We start from the raw sequence: 19497 nt of genomic DNA, 5'->3' as shown, positions 1-19497 counted from the left end.
ACGGGAGTCCCCAGAGGACTCTGCTAATACTGCAGCGAAGGTGTGGAATTCTTCCCTCTACGGCCTGCAGTCTCAGTAGACATTCCAATTTAGCCAGAAAGGCGACCTAAGAATTAACGGGAGGATGGTGGCCATTTGTTTAGGAATGTAGAGAGGCTGTGTGGGGTTTTTGTGAAATTGCGGTGCCTTGCAGATTAGGTGAGCTTTCAATCTCTCTTTAAAAGGGGCGGCGAAGAGGACCCGCAGGCCGCAAGGAGCAACAGCGATGGGTAGGCACATTCAAAACCAGAGAAACTTCTTCACACGCACATTTGACACACACGAGGGTCATACTGGGAAACTGAGGACACAGAGACCCGGGAAGAAAACCAAAATCATTTAAGGGCCATCAGCCATCTTGGTGTATGTCTGCAAACAGCATCATTTCTTAACATTTCAGAGCAAGTGAAGTGCAAAACAATTTTTTTTGGCCAACCTTAAAGTATAATTAGATCCACCTGGGGGGAGGCTATAGATCTCAACTTCAGACGATCAGTTTAGGGTTTCTCTACAATTGATGTTTTTCCATATGGTTTCTATCCTCCCCCCAACCCCCCAGCTCACCATCTGAATTGGCTACTTGCTTTTAAAACTGGCTGCTTGTTTTTAAAACTACTAAATTCCATCTACCCAGTGGTTGGTCTGATTGTAAAATTTCAGACCCCCGGGGGGGGGGGATTTTTTTTTTTACCTCTATTAAAATACGTGGTGCCACTGTCCTTAATTTTGGGAAAACAGAATGCCGAGGAGGAGGGGAGGTCATTGTTGAGAATGATCTCGAAAAGCCTCTGGTCTTTTTAAAATTGTCAACTTTATTTTAACCCAAGGCACTTTATGCTAGCTAGTGGACAGGAAATTAATGATGGCCTCCATCTTTTTCCATTCATTATCAAATTATTTTTTTTCTTCACTTCCTGCATCCACACTGCCCATCACGCCCGTGCGCGCGCGCACACGCACACACACGCATGCCAGGTAACCCTCTGAGCACTGCTTTGCTTATTCAGCTTGCAGTGGGGGAGCAGCTATTTCTCCTGAGAACTTGCAGAGCCGACTGACCTAGTCTAGGGCATCTGAAAGAAATAGCTTCTGTGGCCTGGGAGGGGAGGGGCAAAGGATACGGGGGGTCGGGACCAAGTAACTGACACATGTTTGTTCATCTGTTTTTTTTAGACAACATTACCCCTAGATGATGGCTTCAGTGTCTCATCTTCCCGGCTATGTCCTATCACACTTTGCATGCTGGAATTGCCCGTCTTAGGAACTTCTAATAAGAATACTATTCTGTTGGGGAGCGGGGAGGGGGCCCTACCACCTAACCTCTAAAGATAACAAAAAAAAAAAAAAAACAAAAAAAAAAAAAAAAGAATCCCTAATTGACAAAAATGTAGTGTATCAACTATCCAAGGCATCTACATAAAAAGTGATTGACAGTTTACTGTACCAAAAGTTGGCATTTGAGAGCTACGACACATCTTTACTGAGCCACCTACTGTGTACTAGATGCTATGCTAGACCCCTGAACCCTTCTAATACCTACTAACAGCCTGCTCGTCTATCTGTGACTCTGTTCTACAAGTAGAAATAAGTATTAACATATGTGATAAATAAAAATTATCTGCATGTCTCAGCAATCCCTGTATCTTGCGTCTGTCTTCTGTCTTTTCCCACCAAAGGGAAAAAAGAAAGGCATAAAGATAAAAATGGTATAGAACTTAGTACGACATAGCCTTCCCCTAATACTTAGCTGAAGCGGGGAGCGGGGTGGGCAGCTCTTAGAATTCAAACCTAGCATAGAAAGCAGCCCTGATCTGCTTTATACGTGGGGGGGAGGGGGAGAAGCTACAATATCCTATAAGTACTTCCAGCCCCCATTTTTCAGTCCATCAGAATTCTAGCAATTGATATACAATTTGGCTTTGTTAAGTAGCTTAGAGACATCTGAGGAATTTTCTCCGAATGTCACAATCAACATTAAGTTCATTAAGCGATAGTAAAAATTATGATAAACCTGCCAGCCCCCAGAATCATAGCTCCATCTACAGAGTAACTGCTTCAATGGAGGAATTTTTATGTTTTAGTATTACACGCCCGAATTAGATTTTAGATTTCTATTTTAGCTGTTTTATACTTGATATACTCCCACACCTATTCACATACGTAGATGAATACTGAACACGTTCTCAGAATATCCGTATTTAAGACTGGAAGTTTTCCAATTATCATACTACTACTTAGACCAAAATATCAAACTGAATGAAAGAATCAGGTTTCTGGAAATAACTTTGCTCTTGCTCTTTGTTCATCTGGGTATTAAATACCCGGACATATCTAATTTTAACTCTGGTGGGACCATAAAAACAGGTTAAAGGCTCTCAGTACCATGAAAGTGGAGCTTGTATCTAATGAATGGGAATGGATTTGTCCTATGGGGTTTTGACTTTGAATTCCTGGGTGAACGTTAGGGACAAACACGTGTCCTTTTAAAACTCCAACGTCTTAAATACCTGATTCAGACTGTAGCACCAAGTCTGGACACAATTAGTAATTTTCAGAAACGTACGAAGCAGAATAGCCCCACAGAGAGGGGTCGGGACACTCGCCCTTTAAGCCTAGGGTCGTTGCGTTAAGAGTCTGGGGGCTTGGGGCACGGATCCCACTCTCCTGGTTGGCAGCACAGCTTTCATATCCGTGCCTGGAGTTCTCCCGACCATGAGGGGGTTCCTGGTACCATCTGTCACCCCCACACCCTCAGCCCCTGATGAGCACAGCACCTCTAAACCAGCTCCTGATTCCGGTGTGAGAGGGGCGGGGTCTCAAAGGCTAGTTTGCCCCTGGGGTAGGGATGAAATGCGATGAGATCATTCAGAAAACGAGGGCCCACCCCTCAAACGAATATGCAAGGAAAGGCCAGGTTCTCGAGGGACGGGGCTCTCTTGCAGGAGAGCACGTGACATCCCCCATCCCCCACCGCCGTGGTCCCCCGACCCGAGAGCCGCCTTCCCACGTCACATGCTGACCTCCCCCGTGGGCTGCACTTTGCTGTTACCCGCCCCCCTCCCCCCCCCCCCACCCCGCGTGTCCTCCGCATTAATGTCCTGTCGTGTTGTGCCTTGAGGGGCTACGTGTTTAATTTCTACCTCCATCCCACGACTCTTGGGCAATTAACCCCGTGAATACGTCAAAAATTGGGACTCTCTTTAAAGACATTTCTTTAAAAATCCCGGCAAGAAGAACGTAAACTCTGTCTCCCCCTCTGTCGTCCTGCCTCTGTCACTCAGACCCTCCCTCCCTCAGCCTCAGGTCCCTCCTCTGTGAGGACAGCACGTTAGGTCCTCGTGACGGTGCTGTCGCGTCCCAGGGCCCAATACGCAGTAGGTGTGTCATGGCTGTGGGTTCAGTACCCCATCCCACCCCCCAAACCAAGAGGTGACGCCTGGGCAGTAGAGTGGCAAGATTTACACCCTGAGCAAGAGGTCCTTAACCCCTAAAAACACAAATCCGAGAATGTTCCCTGGCTGTGCCTGTGATGAAGGACAGTGTCTGAAAGACACAGGGGGACAAGCAACGTCAGGGGACCACAGAGCCAAAGGGCGTGGCCTTTATCTGTGGTCCCAGGGACCCTGAACGTAGATGGTTCCACATCTACACACAGGCCGTCCCAGGCGCCCAAGTTAATAAGCAACAAACGCTAACCTCTACTTAACGGAGGGACAAGAGCCACACCGCCTCCCTCCCCTCCCCCCAATAAACCCCAGATCATAAAGCCTTCCGGGGGCAGAATGTTATTTTACCTTATTCACATCGAGGGATCGATCTATATTAACATCATCAACTAGGAATGTCATCCACTGCTGCTGGCTGCAGTGACTATTGAAATAAACAAAAATAAATAGGGCCCCAAAGCCCTCAAATCTGTAATTAACACCACCACCTGCATTTCATCCACTGGTTGTCCGTGTGCTAATCCAGTGACTGGGGAAGCCCCAAGGCACACCTTGAACTTTTCCCCCTCCCAACCCCACCCCCAAAGCAGGGATGCTAGCAAGGGCCAGTAGGAACCTTTTCGGAAGTGCTGGTGTGCGGTGTGGGCCTCAAGAAAATGGAAGCACCCCTGAATAGTGAGGAGCCAGCCCCCACTTCTGGTACAGTAGCCTTGATCCTTATCTAGATGCCGACTTGGTAATCTGCCCCAATTGGGCGTGTCCTCAGGACACAGTCTGGGAGGTTATCATTTGAAACCACCTTTATTCTCCAACCTCTGCACCAATCTAAACCCACCACTCCTTCAAGAACAGAATACTATTTTAGTTGGAAAATCGTGATTGAAGCGACACTGTGAGTCAGCGTGATGCAATATGATTTTTTTTTTCCTTTTCAATCCCACTGTAGTGAGAAGGCAACCAAAGTGCAGGACATCAAAAACAACCTGAAAGAGGCCATTGAAGTACGTGCCTGGTCCTTTTTGTCATTCTTTTAGCCTCCCTGTCAGACAGCGCTGTTCCCCTGACCGCTTTGCTCCGTTATTTTCAGACCATCGTGGCCGCCATGAGCAACCTGGTGCCCCCTGTGGAGCTGGCCAACCCCGAGAACCAGTTCAGAGTGGACTACATTCTGAGCGTGATGAACGTGCCAGACTTTGACTTCCCTCCCGTAAGCTAAGCCCGTGCCCCTTCCCACCCCACACACCCCCTGGGCTGTCCCCCGCACAGGCACGCTGCCAGCAAAACCCATTTCTGTGATATTGATAGGAAAAATCATCGTTAGAGCTTTGGTCAAGATGGATGAGCGACTTTCTGTCGCCCCTCGTGAGTCTTGGCTCGCCCGTCCCCACAAGTAAACATCACAGTTCAGTACTACAGCTCTCGCTGTATTAGACTGTAAATCTTTATGAGAAAAAGTCCTGAGTGGCAGCCTTAATTATTCCCTTATACACATCTTGTGACAAACTGTTACGTATGACACACAAATGCTAATTGTCTGGCTAATCGAAGATATCCTAAGATACAAGGAATGCAGAAATGAGGAGCCAGCTCTGAGTTTTATAAACGGAAGGTCTTCTCATTTGAAACAATTTGCCATTTAACCTTTATTAAGGTTTTTCTAAAGTCAGTCCTTGTCTTGGGGCAAATGAAGTCTTTTCTCATTATTCAGAAAAAGGAAAGAAAAGACCTTCACCTAAATAAATCATAACCCAGGCACCGTCCTCTATGCACCCTGGCTGGCGTGGACACTGCTTACAAAGATCTGTCTGCTCCATAAAGAACTATTTTTAGGGAACACAAGATTGCCTGTGGCCCGAGCATATATGTTTTGACCCCTTTGTGGGGGAAGAATAGTTTATAAGAGGGGAACAGGAAACAAGATGGAAAGATGGGCAAGTTTATAAGGCCCAGAAGGAAAAGACTTGTCTACAGCAAAAACAATGACTTATTGTTGCCTTTTGTCAGGCTTTCGTGGGAATTTGTGTTTGTGTATTTTAAATGGGTTTGGCTGCAAACTTCTCCTAGCAAGGAAGCAGTATTAGTAAGTACGGCCAGGTAAATTCTTTTAAATGGAAAAGAAGTCGAGCAGTAAACACAGCACACATAATGCCAGACACAGACTCTTTCATGAGACGTGATTCTGTGTTTCTAATAGGAGAAAAAAGGCAGCCCGTTAAAAATACACCAGGACGGTGACCTCTTAAGAGGGTCTTCTGTTAGCTGAACTTCACGTTCCTGCCTACTTTTGACCCTTTTCTTGCTGCATTCACATTGCAGAAGAACCTCCTCTTTCCTTGTAAGGGACGAATTGCCCCGATACAATTAAAAATGTTATTCTGTTCAAATGAAATGTGAATCATGACCTGCTGCAGTTTAAAACCACGCCGAGGTCACTTGCTCGTTTGATCGACAGGCATTGATGGACAAGGTCGGATTTGCCAGCAAGTCCCAACCATAATATTTTTTTTCTAAAATTCAAATTTTCCTGGAAGGAAAATTTCGATCCCACCACATCTTCACAAATGAAAACGTCTTGTTTCCACGACATGGAATCATACATTGGCGGCGCCTCCTAATGAGTTTTTAAAAGTTCTCCTAGATGAGCCGTTGGGTGAACAAACTTATTCAGTAGTCTACTCTGGCCCCGCCCCCCACTCCAAAAAATATAGGCTGAAAACTACCCAAGAACAGTAATTCGCAATAAGAGGACAGCTGGATTCAATTTCTGAATACGTTTAGCACACTGAAAGTCTTTATGAACGCCCATTCCTTCGTTCGCCCCGAAATTGGGAATAATCGCGCCCAGGGTTGGTGGCAGAGTGAACTCCGGTCTCATTGACTTGGAGCAGCTCCCGCGTCTAAACCTTCCCTCTCGTGTTCACTTTCAGGAATTCTACGAGCACGCCAAGGCTCTGTGGGAGGACGAGGGGGTGCGTGCCTGCTACGAGCGCTCCAACGAGTACCAGCTCATCGACTGCGCCCAGTAGTGAGTAACCCCGTCTCCACATCCGCGTGTGAGAGAGGCACACACGGGCGCACGGAGAGAACCTTACAAACCTCGACTCCCACTTTTCAAGTTACTTGTAAATGAGTTCTTTTCATAGAAGCCAGCCGGTTATTCCCACCTGCGGTTAGAAAGTTCTAGTCTGATTCATTTGTTTTATAAAGCCCTTAATTGCACTTTTTAGTGCGGTGACATTATTTTTATACAAACAATTAATGCCTGTTAGAGCAAAATGATAATTACCTGCAATAAAGTGACATTCATAATTAATGAGCTTGAAGTAATTAATTGAATTGACCTCCAAGCGTTCAGGGAGATAGGGCAGCTCTCACACTTTGCATCAGGTAGAAATATTCTATTTTATTGCTGTAATGTAAAAACCTGACAAAGAGGAACAGTGAGGACAAAAATATGCCTCCTCCTCCTGGGTGACTGATAAGTTGCTTTGCTATTTCTGCTATCAGGTAGGTGACTACAGTAGCTGCCAGAGTGCCATGTTTCTGGTTCATCTAGAGTTGGGGACTGTGTTGAATTCCACTTCCTATCCTTATTTATTCATTCACACTGGGCCTTAATTCAAGGATGCTCCCCCCATGGGGTCCTTGCTCTGTCCTTTCATGGGCTGCCTTCCAGTGGATGTGATAACACAGCTGGAAAGTTGCCTTTTAAATAGTTTATGACCCTCCTTATCCTGTACATAACATAGCAAATACGTGAGGTTCAGAGCCATCAAAAATATTTTAAACGTGTCGTTTGTTTGCTGACGTTGCACATATGTACTAAGTGGGCTCAGTTATCATTTTCTCAAGTTGGATTGTCTTTTATGACCGGGGGAAGGGCAAGAGAGATTTGTGATGTCTTAGCCTCTCTCATGTAAGTAACTGAAACTCACAAACAGTTTTGCTATTGAAAATATTAAGTAACCAGGACCAAGGTACCCCGGCTGGCTCAGAACAAGCTAAAATCGCATGACGTAGGAGCCCCACGCCGGAGGACCTTATTGTGAAAACCACTCGAATAAACGGGAGGGAGGAAGAGGTGACAGCGCTCAAACAGCAAACGCAAAGCAAGCTCCCCAGAATCCTGTTAGAGACACATCACACAAGCTGATGTTAGGGGCTGTGAAACCTATCAGTTTATCTTTCCCTGGCCCTGCTTTCCCGTCGAAAATGCATTTGATTCTTTTCAGTTGTCACACCTGTAGCTATTTTGTGATTTTTTTTTTTTTTTTTTTTTTAATATACAAGCAAATCTGTATATTTTTTCAAGGAGCAGAAAAACAGTCCATCTGGGCCGGTCCCTGTGACCCTCCCACCCCCACCCCTTCTTCAACAAAGCCCCTGATTTTCTCAAAAGTTTGAGCTTAAAGCTGGAAGTGCTAATTATAGTAACGCAAAACAAATGGAAATCCTGGAATTGTTTGCCTTTTGTATTTTGGATCCAAGTCAGAAGTACAGGTACAAGATTAGGAGGGTTTAACCGTCCCAGTTTTGAGCGCTCTGGAAGTGGGGAGGGTGTAACAACTTCATTGATGAACAGTTAGCCAGTTTTTGTTTTTTTTTTTTTTTGAATCTCACACCATTTAAAAGTTGTTTTTTTAAGGCAAAATTCAGTTACTCCTGCAACTTTATCTGAAAATGGCAACATTTACACAATTTATGGAAAGTTTCAAGGGAACTCCAGGGAAAAAGGGAACATAGCTTGAGTCTTAGAAAATGTCTTCCCCAGCCCGATGATTACAGTAGCCCTGCCTTTGCAGTGACCAACGTGTTTCTGGTTTAACGGCCTTTATGTTAAAGTTGAGCTCCTGGTACCTTGCCCGTTCCTTAAGGTGCCTATTTTTATTTGTTGAGCTGGGGTTTGGCTGGCCTTACTCCAGATGTCTCTCTCACAAGATTTGGTGCTGATGATCTATTTATAGAACTGTGGTTCTGTTGCCATGGCAACGTGCTGCAGGCCAGGGCGGCTGGGGAGCTATTTCTGGCCCGGTGCTGTAATGTAAGACTGATTGGGCAAGTCGGTATATCCTCTAAGCCAGACTAACTTTAAACTGGTAAAAAGGAAGGGGCGGGGGGGGGGGGGGGGGGGGGGGGGGGAACCTTATAGAATTTCTTTAAATAGACTTTTCTCTCTTTGTGATTTTTTCCTGATTAGCCCACTTTACAACAATCCAGACCCCTGCCCCCCAAAAAGCTGGTTTTAATATTAACTTTTCACAGTAATTAAATTAGTCCAGTCTTTTAGAAGTTATTTTTCCTAACAGTGTATCTAGTCAGGCAACACAAGCAAGATACTTTTTACCTTGGGAACAGTTATGGCTGTGGAGCGGGAGATAGAAAACACTGCTTTTCCCCCTAAAGCTTTTGCATCACTAATGATGGCCCCTGAGACCGCCCCCGCCCCTCCACTGTACTTGCTCCCTGCCCAGATAAGGGCCCCTAACCTGGATGGCCGTGAGGTTTTTTGAAAACTCAAAGTTTAATATCTGGACTGTCCTATTTCATGGACCAAGTGGAACGGAAGGGAACTTTGTGTCTGTTTCCTGTTCACTGTGGTAAGGGCCAAAAGGGCCCCTTCTTAAAAGTAGAAGGAAGGGATACCCTTTCTGAGTAACTCAATCTTATTTTCATTAGTCCCTCGCTGGGGAGGGGGGGCGGGGGGAATCCTTGTTTCTTTAAAGTATGCCATCTTTTTCATTTAAAAAAAAAAAACTGTGACGTGGAAGGGTACAGTTTTCAAACTACTCGCCATTTTAGTCAAAGGCAAACAATTTGAAAATCTGAATATTTTACTCAGTCTCTATCAAATGGCACAAAATCAGACCTGATTTTGGGCCTTCAGTTAATTGACATGCACAGAACCAGCCTTTTAAAATTAAAGCAAGACCAGAGCTCTGCACTGGCCTGTGCTGTACCTGTAGGCCAGGGGTCCTGAGAGCCCACCCCTAGTTCCTGGTTCCTAGACCTACTGGTCAGCCAGGTACATTTATCTTAAATTCTGTTTGCTCTAACCTTTTCTAAGGCATAAGCTTGGACTCATAATGAACACAAGCAACCTCCGCATTGACTTAATGCCAGGTAACTGTGGGGTGATCATTTCCATTTAGCTGGACTTGGCAGAGAGGCAGGAATAGTGGGCGAAGTGGCGTGAGTGTGTGCTCACCCCTGTGCATTCTTCTTTCCCTCCCAGCTTCCTGGACAAGATTGACGTCATCAAGCAGGCTGACTATGTGCCCAGCGACCAGGTATGCACACGGTCTCACAAGCAGAGGACGCAGAGCCCTCTTTCCGAACTAGTCAAGAATTTTGCTCCAGACTGTCATTTATTAATAATGTTTTGGTTGGTTTGGGTGAAATCCCTTGACCTAAGATTTTGTTTTAGGACCTGCTGCGCTGCCGCGTCCTGACTTCTGGAATCTTTGAGACCAAGTTCCAGGTGGATAAAGTCAACTTCCAGTAAGTAAATGGCTCCCTTTAAAAAAAAAAAAAAAAGAGAGAAAGAGAGAGATTTCTTGACGTTCCCTCTGGCAGGGAGAATGGTGGACCAGTGTTGGCCCTTGGAGTGACCAGGTGTCATTTCTCTCCTGCAGCATGTTCGACGTGGGCGGCCAGCGTGATGAACGCCGCAAATGGATCCAGTGCTTCAATGGTACGGAAGCCATGGGCTTCTCTGCTCTTTAAGGACATTTTGGTTTTTTCATCGTCAAGGATCATTTTCTCTTCTAACGTGCACTGCTTTTGCTTTCTTGTGCCGAAGATGTGACTGCCATCATCTTCGTGGTTGCCAGCAGCAGCTACAACATGGTCATCCGGGAGGACAACCAGACCAACCGCCTGCAGGAGGCGCTGAACCTCTTCAAGAGCATCTGGAACAACAGGTTTGGGCGTGACCCCCGGTCTCCTCCCCACTGATCTCAAGGCCCTGTATTTGCGTGGCTGGTAGAAAAGAATCTTGTGCGAGTTCTTGGGCAAGCATCTCGAACCCCTTGCAGAAAGAATCCTTTCTTTTCCTGAGCATTAAACCTGTGTCTCTCTCTCTCAGATGGCTGCGCACCATCTCTGTGATTCTGTTCCTCAACAAGCAAGATCTGCTCGCTGAGAAAGTCCTTGCTGGAAAATCGAAGATTGAGGACTACTTTCCAGAATTTGCTCGCTACACGACTCCTGAGGATGGTATGTGTGGCCTTCTGCAAGTTGATTAGTGCCCCCTTGGTCCTACGGGGTGTCTTGCATATGTTAAAAATTTCTGTTCTGGATTTTTAAAATGAACATCCTCTAAGAATGGAACCCCCCGCTCCCTCAACCACCACCACACTATAAGGGATCTGTAGGGAGGAGCCAAAGAACCTTATTTTTTTAATCACTTAAGTAACAAAATATTTATATTCTTTGCAGCGACTCCCGAGCCCGGAGAGGACCCACGCGTGACCCGGGCCAAGTACTTCATTCGAGATGAATTTCTGGTGAGTAGAGACTGTCTTTGGTTCCCTCTCTCTGCTTGTTCTCTTATCCTTAGGGGCGTAAGTTTCCTTACTTCTAAATTTGGGGATCAAACCATCCAGTTCCTCAGTGTTATTTCACCAATAGTCAGTATGAATTTAGCCTTTGTGCCCCTCGACTTGGGTTTGTTTTAACATAACGTCAGTGACTGGTGGGCAGTCCTTGGTAGGTGACCCCACTGCCGACAGGGGGACTTACTGGAGAGGCGGCACTGACCGAGTTTCCTTCTTTGCCCACAGAGAATCAGCACTGCTAGTGGAGACGGGCGCCACTACTGCTACCCTCACTTCACCTGCGCTGTGGACACAGAGAACATTCGCCGTGTATTCAACGACTGCCGTGACATCATCCAGCGCATGCACCTCCGTCAGTATGAGCTGCTCTAAGAAGGGAACTTACAAATTTAATTAAGGCCTTAAGCACAATTAATTAAAAGTGAAACGTAATTGTACACGCAGTTGATCACCCACCATAGGGCATGATTAACAAAGCAACCTTTCCTTTCCCTCAAGTGATTTTGCGAAACCCCCTTTACCCTTCAGCTTGCTTAAATATTCCAAATTTAGAAAGCTTAAGGCGGCCTACAGAAAAAGATAAAAGAAAAAAAGGCCACAAACGTTCCCTCTCTCTTTAAGTAAGTAAAATAACAGCAGCAAACAGAAATAAAGAAATAAAAGAATAAATGACATAAATGAAACAAATGAAATAAATATTGTGTTGTGCAGCATTAAAAAAATCAAAATAAAAATTAAATGTGAGCAAAGGATGTGACTCCCGTGAATTATTTGTGGTTTCGAGCAGACACCCATTGTCCAGGGTTTTGACTGCATCAAAAGTTGGGAGGCCCCCGTGGTGAGGTGACAAGGCCCCAGGGTTATAAGTGGGTATAAAATATCGCCACTCTATGTTTTTGTTGACCGAACCTTGGGTTTCTGAAAACAATTTGCAGACGATACAAAATGTCCACTTTGTCCTCCTCTCGAACCCATGCCCCATAGAAAACCACTAAGCCCCGTCAAAAAGGTTCTATGCTTTGATCACTGCTGCCCTATCCAAAGAGTCTATCGACTTATACCCTTACGTATTGTCTCACAGTGTGCCTGCTTATCTGGTCTCCCCAAAGAGGTGTTTGAATTTCAGCTGTCTGTCCTGCATTAAGACAGGGACTCAGCTGGGTGGGAGGAATTTAGGAATGCAGTTTACAATCGGGAAAAGAGTTATTCAAGGAATGGTGTACAATGTATATTAAATCATCACGTTTTACACCTTAAATATCTTAAAATTTTGTCAGTTGTATCTCAGTAAAGGCGGGAGGTGGGGGTTGAGAAAGAAGTGGTATAGCGACTTGGGGAAAAAAACTCGATCCCTACCTCATTCCATACACAAATGAACTCAGTGTGGGTCAAACACATATGTTGAAATACAAGTTACTTTTAAAAAGGTCATTTTTAGGGCTTCCCTGGTGGCGCAGTGGTTGAGAGTCCGCCTGCCGATGCAGGGGATGCGGGTTCGTGCCCCGGTCCGGGAGGATCCCACATGCCACGGAGCGGCTAGGCCCATGAGCCGTGGCCGCTGAGCCTGCGCGTCCAGAGCCTGTGCTCCACAACGGGAGGGGCCCCAACAATGAGAGGCCCGTGTACCGCAAAAAAATAGTAATAATAATTAATTCTTTTAAAAGGCAATTTTTACAATTAAAATCTTGGTTTATAGAAGGCCTCTCTAAGCATGACCTAAGATTTAAAAAACAAGGCGCTGGGGTGGGGGAGGACCATACGAAAATTAAAATCAAATATGAATGGGGGTGGGAGTGGAGACTGGGTAAAAACCTGTAACAAAGGGTTAATTTCCCTAATACGCAAAGAGCTCTGAAGAATTAATAAGCAAGCACCTCTCGCAAAAATGGGCAAGGTACATGAACAAGCAATTTTACTCTTTAAAAAGGTACAAATAACTAATTATCCCTACCTTGTTCCATACACGAATGAACTCAACGTGGGTCAAACACATACGTTTAAGTACAAAAAGTTACTTTAAAAATGGCAATTTTTATGATTAAAATCTTGGTTTATAGAAGCATCTCTAAGCATGACCTGAGGCTATAAAAAAACATAAAGGGGTGGGAGATGACCATACAAAAATTAATATCAAATATGAATGGGGTGGGGGGTGGAGACTGGGTAAAAATCTGTAACAAAGGGTTAGTTTCCCTAATAAGCAAAGAGCTCTGAAGAATTAATAAGCAAGCACCTCTCGCAAAAATGGGCAAGGTACATGAACAAGCAATTTTACTTTTTTAAAAAGGTACAAATAACTAATTAACATTGGGGAAACCATGCAACCTCACTCATAATGAAGTGAAATACAAATAAAACAATATTCCACCACTGTTGGGGGAGGGGGTGGCCGCCAGCACTCATGGGCCCCACATCAAACTCTGAATCCTTGGTGGGTTATGGCTTGGACCTGAGGTCCACTTGGGCTCCCTAGTCCTTCACCCCCCCAGGCTCATCCCTTAAGTTCACGGTCACCCATGGTGTGGCTTCCTGGAGGGGTGGGAGGGAGAGACCAGTTTGCCCCCAGCATCAATCATTGCACCCTCTGAAACTGGCCGAATGGGACATTAATCAAGTTGACTCTGTAATTCAGGCCAAAAACCTACTTCCTGTTCCATTTTCTAGGTCAAATTAATCCCAGCCAATTAATCCTCAAGCAGAGTATACCAGAGGTGAGCAAAGCATGCCCCACGGGGGCAGAAAAAGTAGCAAATACCCCATGTCCATAAACCTTCCCAAAGCTTCCTATGTAACATTCACTCACGTAAAAATTGTTGGCCTACTAGGTAGATTTCGTTACAAAATGACCCTCAAACCGCCCCCCCAAATTAACATATAATCTACACGAGTGCTTGCTATGCAAATATAGCCAGAAGACCAGTCCCCAAATTCCCATAATCGTCCAAAGTACTCCAAATAAACACAATTAACTAAACCCTAGGCAACAAGTACAAGACCAGCCCACCATACAAACACCCATCCAGGTAAAGTGCTGGCTGCGAATAAAGTCCCAAAGCCTCTCTTCCAATATGGCCGCCTGTATGCCCCGCCCACACAGAAATTCTAGAGCCTTCTCTGAATAATTCACGTAAGATTGTCATAGTGCTAGCCACAGAGCCATCACAATTAGGAAGCAAATTCTCAGGCTATAGAACATTTATACATAGAAAACGATATCCCAGAACCCCCAGCCCTTGCTGGTCAAAACTGGCAGAGACTTTGTGATGACGTCCAGAAAGAGGGTAATAAAAGTCACGGTTATCCACCACCTACTATGTGCCAATTAAATCACTGCCCAATGAGACCCGTTCAGCTATTACTGCCATTTTACGAGGCCTAGAGAGGCCAAGGTAACTTGCCCCAAGAGTTAAGCAGGGAAAATGGGCTTCAAACTCAGGTAGCCAAAGCCCATTGGCTACTACAATATCCTGTAGTTCTAAAAGATGTAGAAAAAAAGAGAAGGTCTGCTGCTCTTCTCTCCTGGATGCCAGCTGCCAGGAGCCCAGGACCCATGACCCCAAGGGGAAATCCTGCATGTCTCCATTGATTCCATATCCAGTGGTGATGGTGGGGTGGGGTGGGGGGTCGTGAGCAGGTCGGGGAGGGGAGAGGGACATCCTCATCCCTCAGAGAATGGCACTGGACACACTCCTGCCTTACCCCCAGTTCAGAGGTTTGCCATGGGGCCACCTCCAGTCACTCAGATGTGTTTCAGGGTCCCTTCTCCTCCTCGGGATTTATCCCTTCTACTAAAACAATTTCATTTTCGTTTTCCCTTTGACTTGGTACCAAACCGTAACTCTTATAGGGCTATTTTAAAATCTAAATTCTAGGATCTTCAGAATTCCAAAACATCATGAAGAATTTCATCTAAATATTTGATGACAATAAACCATTAGTTTTTTAATTGTTAGCTGAATCTTACTTAATCTTAATCCCTACTCAAATGCAAAACAACATATTTTTCTAAAAGTAACAATTTGTGCTCCACTTTATAAAGCTGTAGAGGCCAAATATTAAAAATACCTATTCTCTGATCTTTTTGAGATTAAAAAAAATAATAATAATAAACCACTAAGCCCCCTGAGGGTTTATTTAGTTTGAGGAGGGTCTAGAATGGGGCAGAAATTTTACCCACCTTCACTTTTATTTAAATGTAGGCAAAATTATTCCCAAAGAAATGACCACCTCAGAACAGCCTTTCTATGTCAAATGGTATTCTCTTATGATAATGGTTTCTTGGACATTTTTGGTGATCTTTTTACTCAACAAATATATAGAGAGTACAGAACCTATGCCAGCCACTGGGAGTTCTGCTCTCATGGGTAAGTTCTATCAGGGGAGACATGCATTTACCAAATAAATAACTGAAAGAATTACAAATGATGAAAAGGTCTCTGGGCTAATAAACAGGATGGTGGTGATGGGGAATGGGAGCTATTTGGGGAGGGATTCCACTTGAGATAGAATAGCCAGGGAGGGCCTCTCAGAGGAGGTGACTTTTCTTATGGGAATGCAAAGGATGACAAGGAGCTAGTCATCTAAGTATGAGTAGCAAACATCACTATTCTTTAATCAATATTCCTTATTAAAACATTATAATTAACATTTATGGAGCACTTTACCATGTGCCAGGCACTGTCCTAGGCCCTTTATATGGATTATCTCATTTAATCATTTTGAAACCCTAGGAGGATATACCCTATCATCTGTACAAGATGTAACCAATCTGTATCCCATTGTACAAAAATGAAAAAGGTAAAATACATCTAAAACATTGTGAATAATTTATGCAAATCATGCTTTTAACAATGGTTACACTAAAAAGGCCATGCGATATGCACTTAATTTGTGAAATTGCTACTCCAGTTCCTAACTTAGAGTTGGCGAATTTGGTGTCTCTACAATAATTTTTCTGTATATAAACATTTACATACTATGAACAACTAAAACTGTCTGGTTTCGCCTAAAAATCTTACTTCCTCTATCAGTTCGGAATGTATTCAGCTGCAAATAATGGAACCCTGACTTGGAGCAGCACAAACAGAGGCTTATACCTCTTACTTACCAAGAATTCTGGAGGTAGGTGTTTCCTGGTGTTATCTCAGCAGCTCATCAATGGCAGAGCCTATGCCTCCACAGTTCTCTTGGCTTCTCTCCTGTTGTTGCAACATGGTACCATGTCTTAGCCTAAGGCAGAAAGGAGAAGAAAAGGACAGCCCAATCAATTCTCTCATCAGGAATGCAAATGCTTTGTAGATGCCCTTTGTTCTCTCTACCATGTGAAGTATACACAGATACCAGGATAGCAAGATAAATAGTTAGATGGCGAGATAAATAGCTAGCTAGCTAGACAAGACAGAAAAGTATGCGAGCAATAACACTATTACAAACACACACACAGAGATTTATAATTTTTTGTCCCATGGACCATGATGGAACTTTAGAAAGATACAACCCAGAACCTGTAGTTTTTAAGGATTAGGGAATATAACAGGTAAAAACATTCACATCATAAAGGACTCATTTGCATAATTATATATAAATCAGTTTGAAAGCCTAGATGAAATAGTTAATTGTCCAGAAAAATACTGTTTATCAAAACTGACTGGAGACAAAAAAATCTAAGCAGACCGCTTAACATAGGGGGAAAAAATACAGAGCCTAGAGAGCACCATGACAAAAGGGCTTCCGGCTCTTGTGGGAAGCTAGTGAGTGGAAGGAAACGTGAAGGAGGCTTATGGGGCACCAGGGTCTGCTTCTTGCTCTAAATGCTGATTAAACAAATATACTCTATTTGAGAAAATCCGCTGAACTGTACACCTATGATTTGATTATTTTTTTCAGTATGTATACTGAAAAAAAATTTTAGGATGGAGGGGAGGAGGGAAAAATTTTTTTTTTATAATGAGGAAAAGGAAAAAGGCACCAGACCCAGGTAATTCTATAGGAGAATTCTACTAAACCTTTAAAGGTCAAATAATTCCAATACTACTTAAAATTATTCCAGCATATAATGAAAGGAAACTTTCAAAAGTATTTTTGTGAAGTATAACACTGACTCTGAAACATGCCAAACATTGCATCCAAAAATAAAATTACAGACCAATCTCATTTATGAATATCAATCATAAAATCTTAAAATATAAGCAAGTAGAATCCAATATTAGTTTAAAAAAATGAAACATCACGTCTAGGTAAGATTTATTCTGTGAATTCAAACCTGGTTCAATATTGGCAACATAGTAAGATTTGCCAAGTTTAACACCCATTTATGTTTTTTAAAATCCAATAAAATCGTGATTAGTGGATGCTCCCTTAATATAAGTCTATGTAGCATATATTATATAAATGTTATATATATAAATTATATATGTATGATACATATATAAAATATATTTTTCTACAGAACACAACATTTTACTTAATGAAGAATATCTAAAAGCTTTTCCACCAATGTCAGGAACAAGAATCAAAAAAGACAAGGATGCCTCACATTGCCATACTATAGTTATCATTTTATCGAAAATATAAGCCAATTCAATTAGACAAAAGAAAGCAATCAGAGGTCTGAGAGTCGGAAAGAAAGAAGTAAAACTATTCTTTATTGCAAATGATATAATTAAATACCATAAGTCCCCCCCAAAAAGAATTCACAGAAAAACAGTTACTAAAAAATGAGAATTTAGAAAAGAATAGGTTTATAAGATCAACATACAAAAATCCATAGCCTTTTAATAACTGATTTTCTTTCTGGATGTTCTATCCAACAGCTGACTTGAACAACACAATAGACCACATAGACACAAAGACCTAACAGATATATACTACTGAATAAACCTTATCCTCAAATGCATATGAAATATTCTCTAGGATAAATCATGTGTTAGGTCACAAAACAAATCTTAACAAATTTAAGAAGATCAAAATCATTCCAAGTATCTTTCCCATCTAACATGGAATGAAACTAGAAATCAAAACACTAAGAAAATGAGAAAATTCACAAACATGTGGAAAGTAAATAACACATTTTTGAACGATTATTAGGTCACAGAGGAAATTTTTAAAAAAGGAAATTTTAAAAGTATTTTGAGGGCTTCCCTGGTGGCACAGTGGTTAAGAATCCACCTGCCAATGCAGGGGACACAGGTTCGAGCCCTGGTCCGGGAAGATCCCACATGCTGTGGAGCAACTAAGCCTGTGCGCCACAACTACCGAGCCTGCGCTCTAGAGCCCACGAGCCACAACTACTGAAGCCCACACGCTTAGAGTCCATGCTCCGCAACAAGAGAAGCCACCGCAATGAGAAACCCGCACACCACAACGAAGAGTAGCCCCCACTTGCTGCAACTAGAGAAAGCCCGCACGCAGCAACAAAGACCCAAACTCAGCCAAAAATAAATAAATAAATTTATTTTAAAAAAGTTTTTTGAGGGCTTCCCTGGTGGCGCAGTGGTTGAGAGTCCGCCTGCCGATGCAGGGGACACGGGTTCGTGCCCTGGTTCGGGAAGATCCCACATGCCACGGAGCGGCTGGGCCCGTGAGCCATGGCCGCTGAGCCTGCGCGTCTGGAGCCTGTGCTCCGCAACGGGAGAGGCCACAACAGTGAGAGGCCCGCGTAATGCAAAAAAAAAAAAAAAAAAAAAAAAAAAAAGTTTTTTGAGATAAACAAAATTGAAACTATAACATGCCAAAACTTATGGGATGCAGCAAAAGCAGCACTAAGAGGGATGTTTACAGTGATAAACTCCTACATTAAAAAAGAGGAAAGACCTCAAATAAACAATATAACTTTACATCTCAAAAAACTAGAAAAAGAAGAACAAACTAAACCGAAAGCTAGTGAAAGGAAGGAGATAATAAAGATTAGAGCAAAAGTAAATCAAATAGAGAACAGAAAAACAATAGGAAAAAAAACAGGAGTTGGTTTTATGAAAATATAAACAAAACCAACAAACCCTTAGCTAGGCTGGCAGAAAAAAAGAGAGAAGACTCAAATTTTACAAATCAGAAATGAAAGAAGAGCCATTATGACAGATGCCTCATAAATAAAAAAGATCATAAGGGATTATTATGAACAATTATATGCCAACAAACTGGATAACCTAGATAAAATAGATAAATTCCTAGAAACATACAACCTGCCAAAACTTAAGAAGAAACAGAAATCCTGAACAGACTAATAACAAATAAGGAGATTGAATTAGTAAGCAAATCCTTCCCAACAAAGAAAAGCCCAGGACCAGATGGCTTCTTGGGTAACTTTTACCAAACATTCATAGAAGAATTTATACCAATTCTTCTTAAACTCTTCCAAAATAATAGAAGAGGGAGTGCTTCCAAACTCATTTTATGAGGTAGGCATCACCCTAATACCAAAGCCAGGCAAAGATAAGAAAAGAAAGCCACAGGCCAAT

The 19497-nt window shown here is 43.2% G+C and overlaps 1 protein-coding gene across 17 annotated transcripts in view; it reads left to right on the top strand.

Moving 5' to 3' along the window:
* The window catches only part of GNAS (GNAS complex locus), a 54203-nt gene extending 42412 nt beyond the window's left edge, over positions 1 to 11791 (top strand). For 5 of the 17 annotated variants that reach the window (XM_060033326.1, XM_069541460.1, XM_060033338.1 and 2 more), the window contains 11 exons: positions 225 to 269; positions 4432 to 4486; positions 4573 to 4692; positions 6413 to 6510; positions 9718 to 9772; positions 9910 to 9983; positions 10118 to 10176; positions 10285 to 10405; positions 10570 to 10700; positions 10923 to 10990; positions 11267 to 11791. In XM_060033326.1, the coding sequence (XP_059889309.1) occupies positions 225 to 269; positions 4432 to 4486; positions 4573 to 4692; positions 6413 to 6510; positions 9718 to 9772; positions 9910 to 9983; positions 10118 to 10176; positions 10285 to 10405; positions 10570 to 10700; positions 10923 to 10990; positions 11267 to 11413 (973 nt within the window). In that variant the 3' untranslated portion in view covers positions 11414 to 11791. Of the gene's footprint in view, positions 1 to 224; positions 270 to 3414; positions 3418 to 4428; positions 4487 to 4572; positions 4693 to 6412; positions 6511 to 9717; positions 9773 to 9909; positions 9984 to 10117; positions 10177 to 10284; positions 10406 to 10569; positions 10701 to 10922; positions 10991 to 11266 lie in introns of all 17 variants that reach the window. The other 12 variants (XM_060033343.1, XM_060033336.1, XM_060033330.1 and 9 more) reach the window with 4 other exon arrangements.
* The last annotated feature ends 7706 nt before the right edge of the window (positions 11792 to 19497 follow it).

Source organism: Delphinus delphis, chromosome 15 (genome assembly GCF_949987515.2).
Source record: "Delphinus delphis chromosome 15, mDelDel1.2, whole genome shotgun sequence".
Lineage (NCBI taxonomy): Eukaryota > Metazoa > Chordata > Mammalia > Artiodactyla > Delphinidae > Delphinus > Delphinus delphis.
This window is presented reverse-complemented; position numbering and strand designations above follow the sequence as displayed.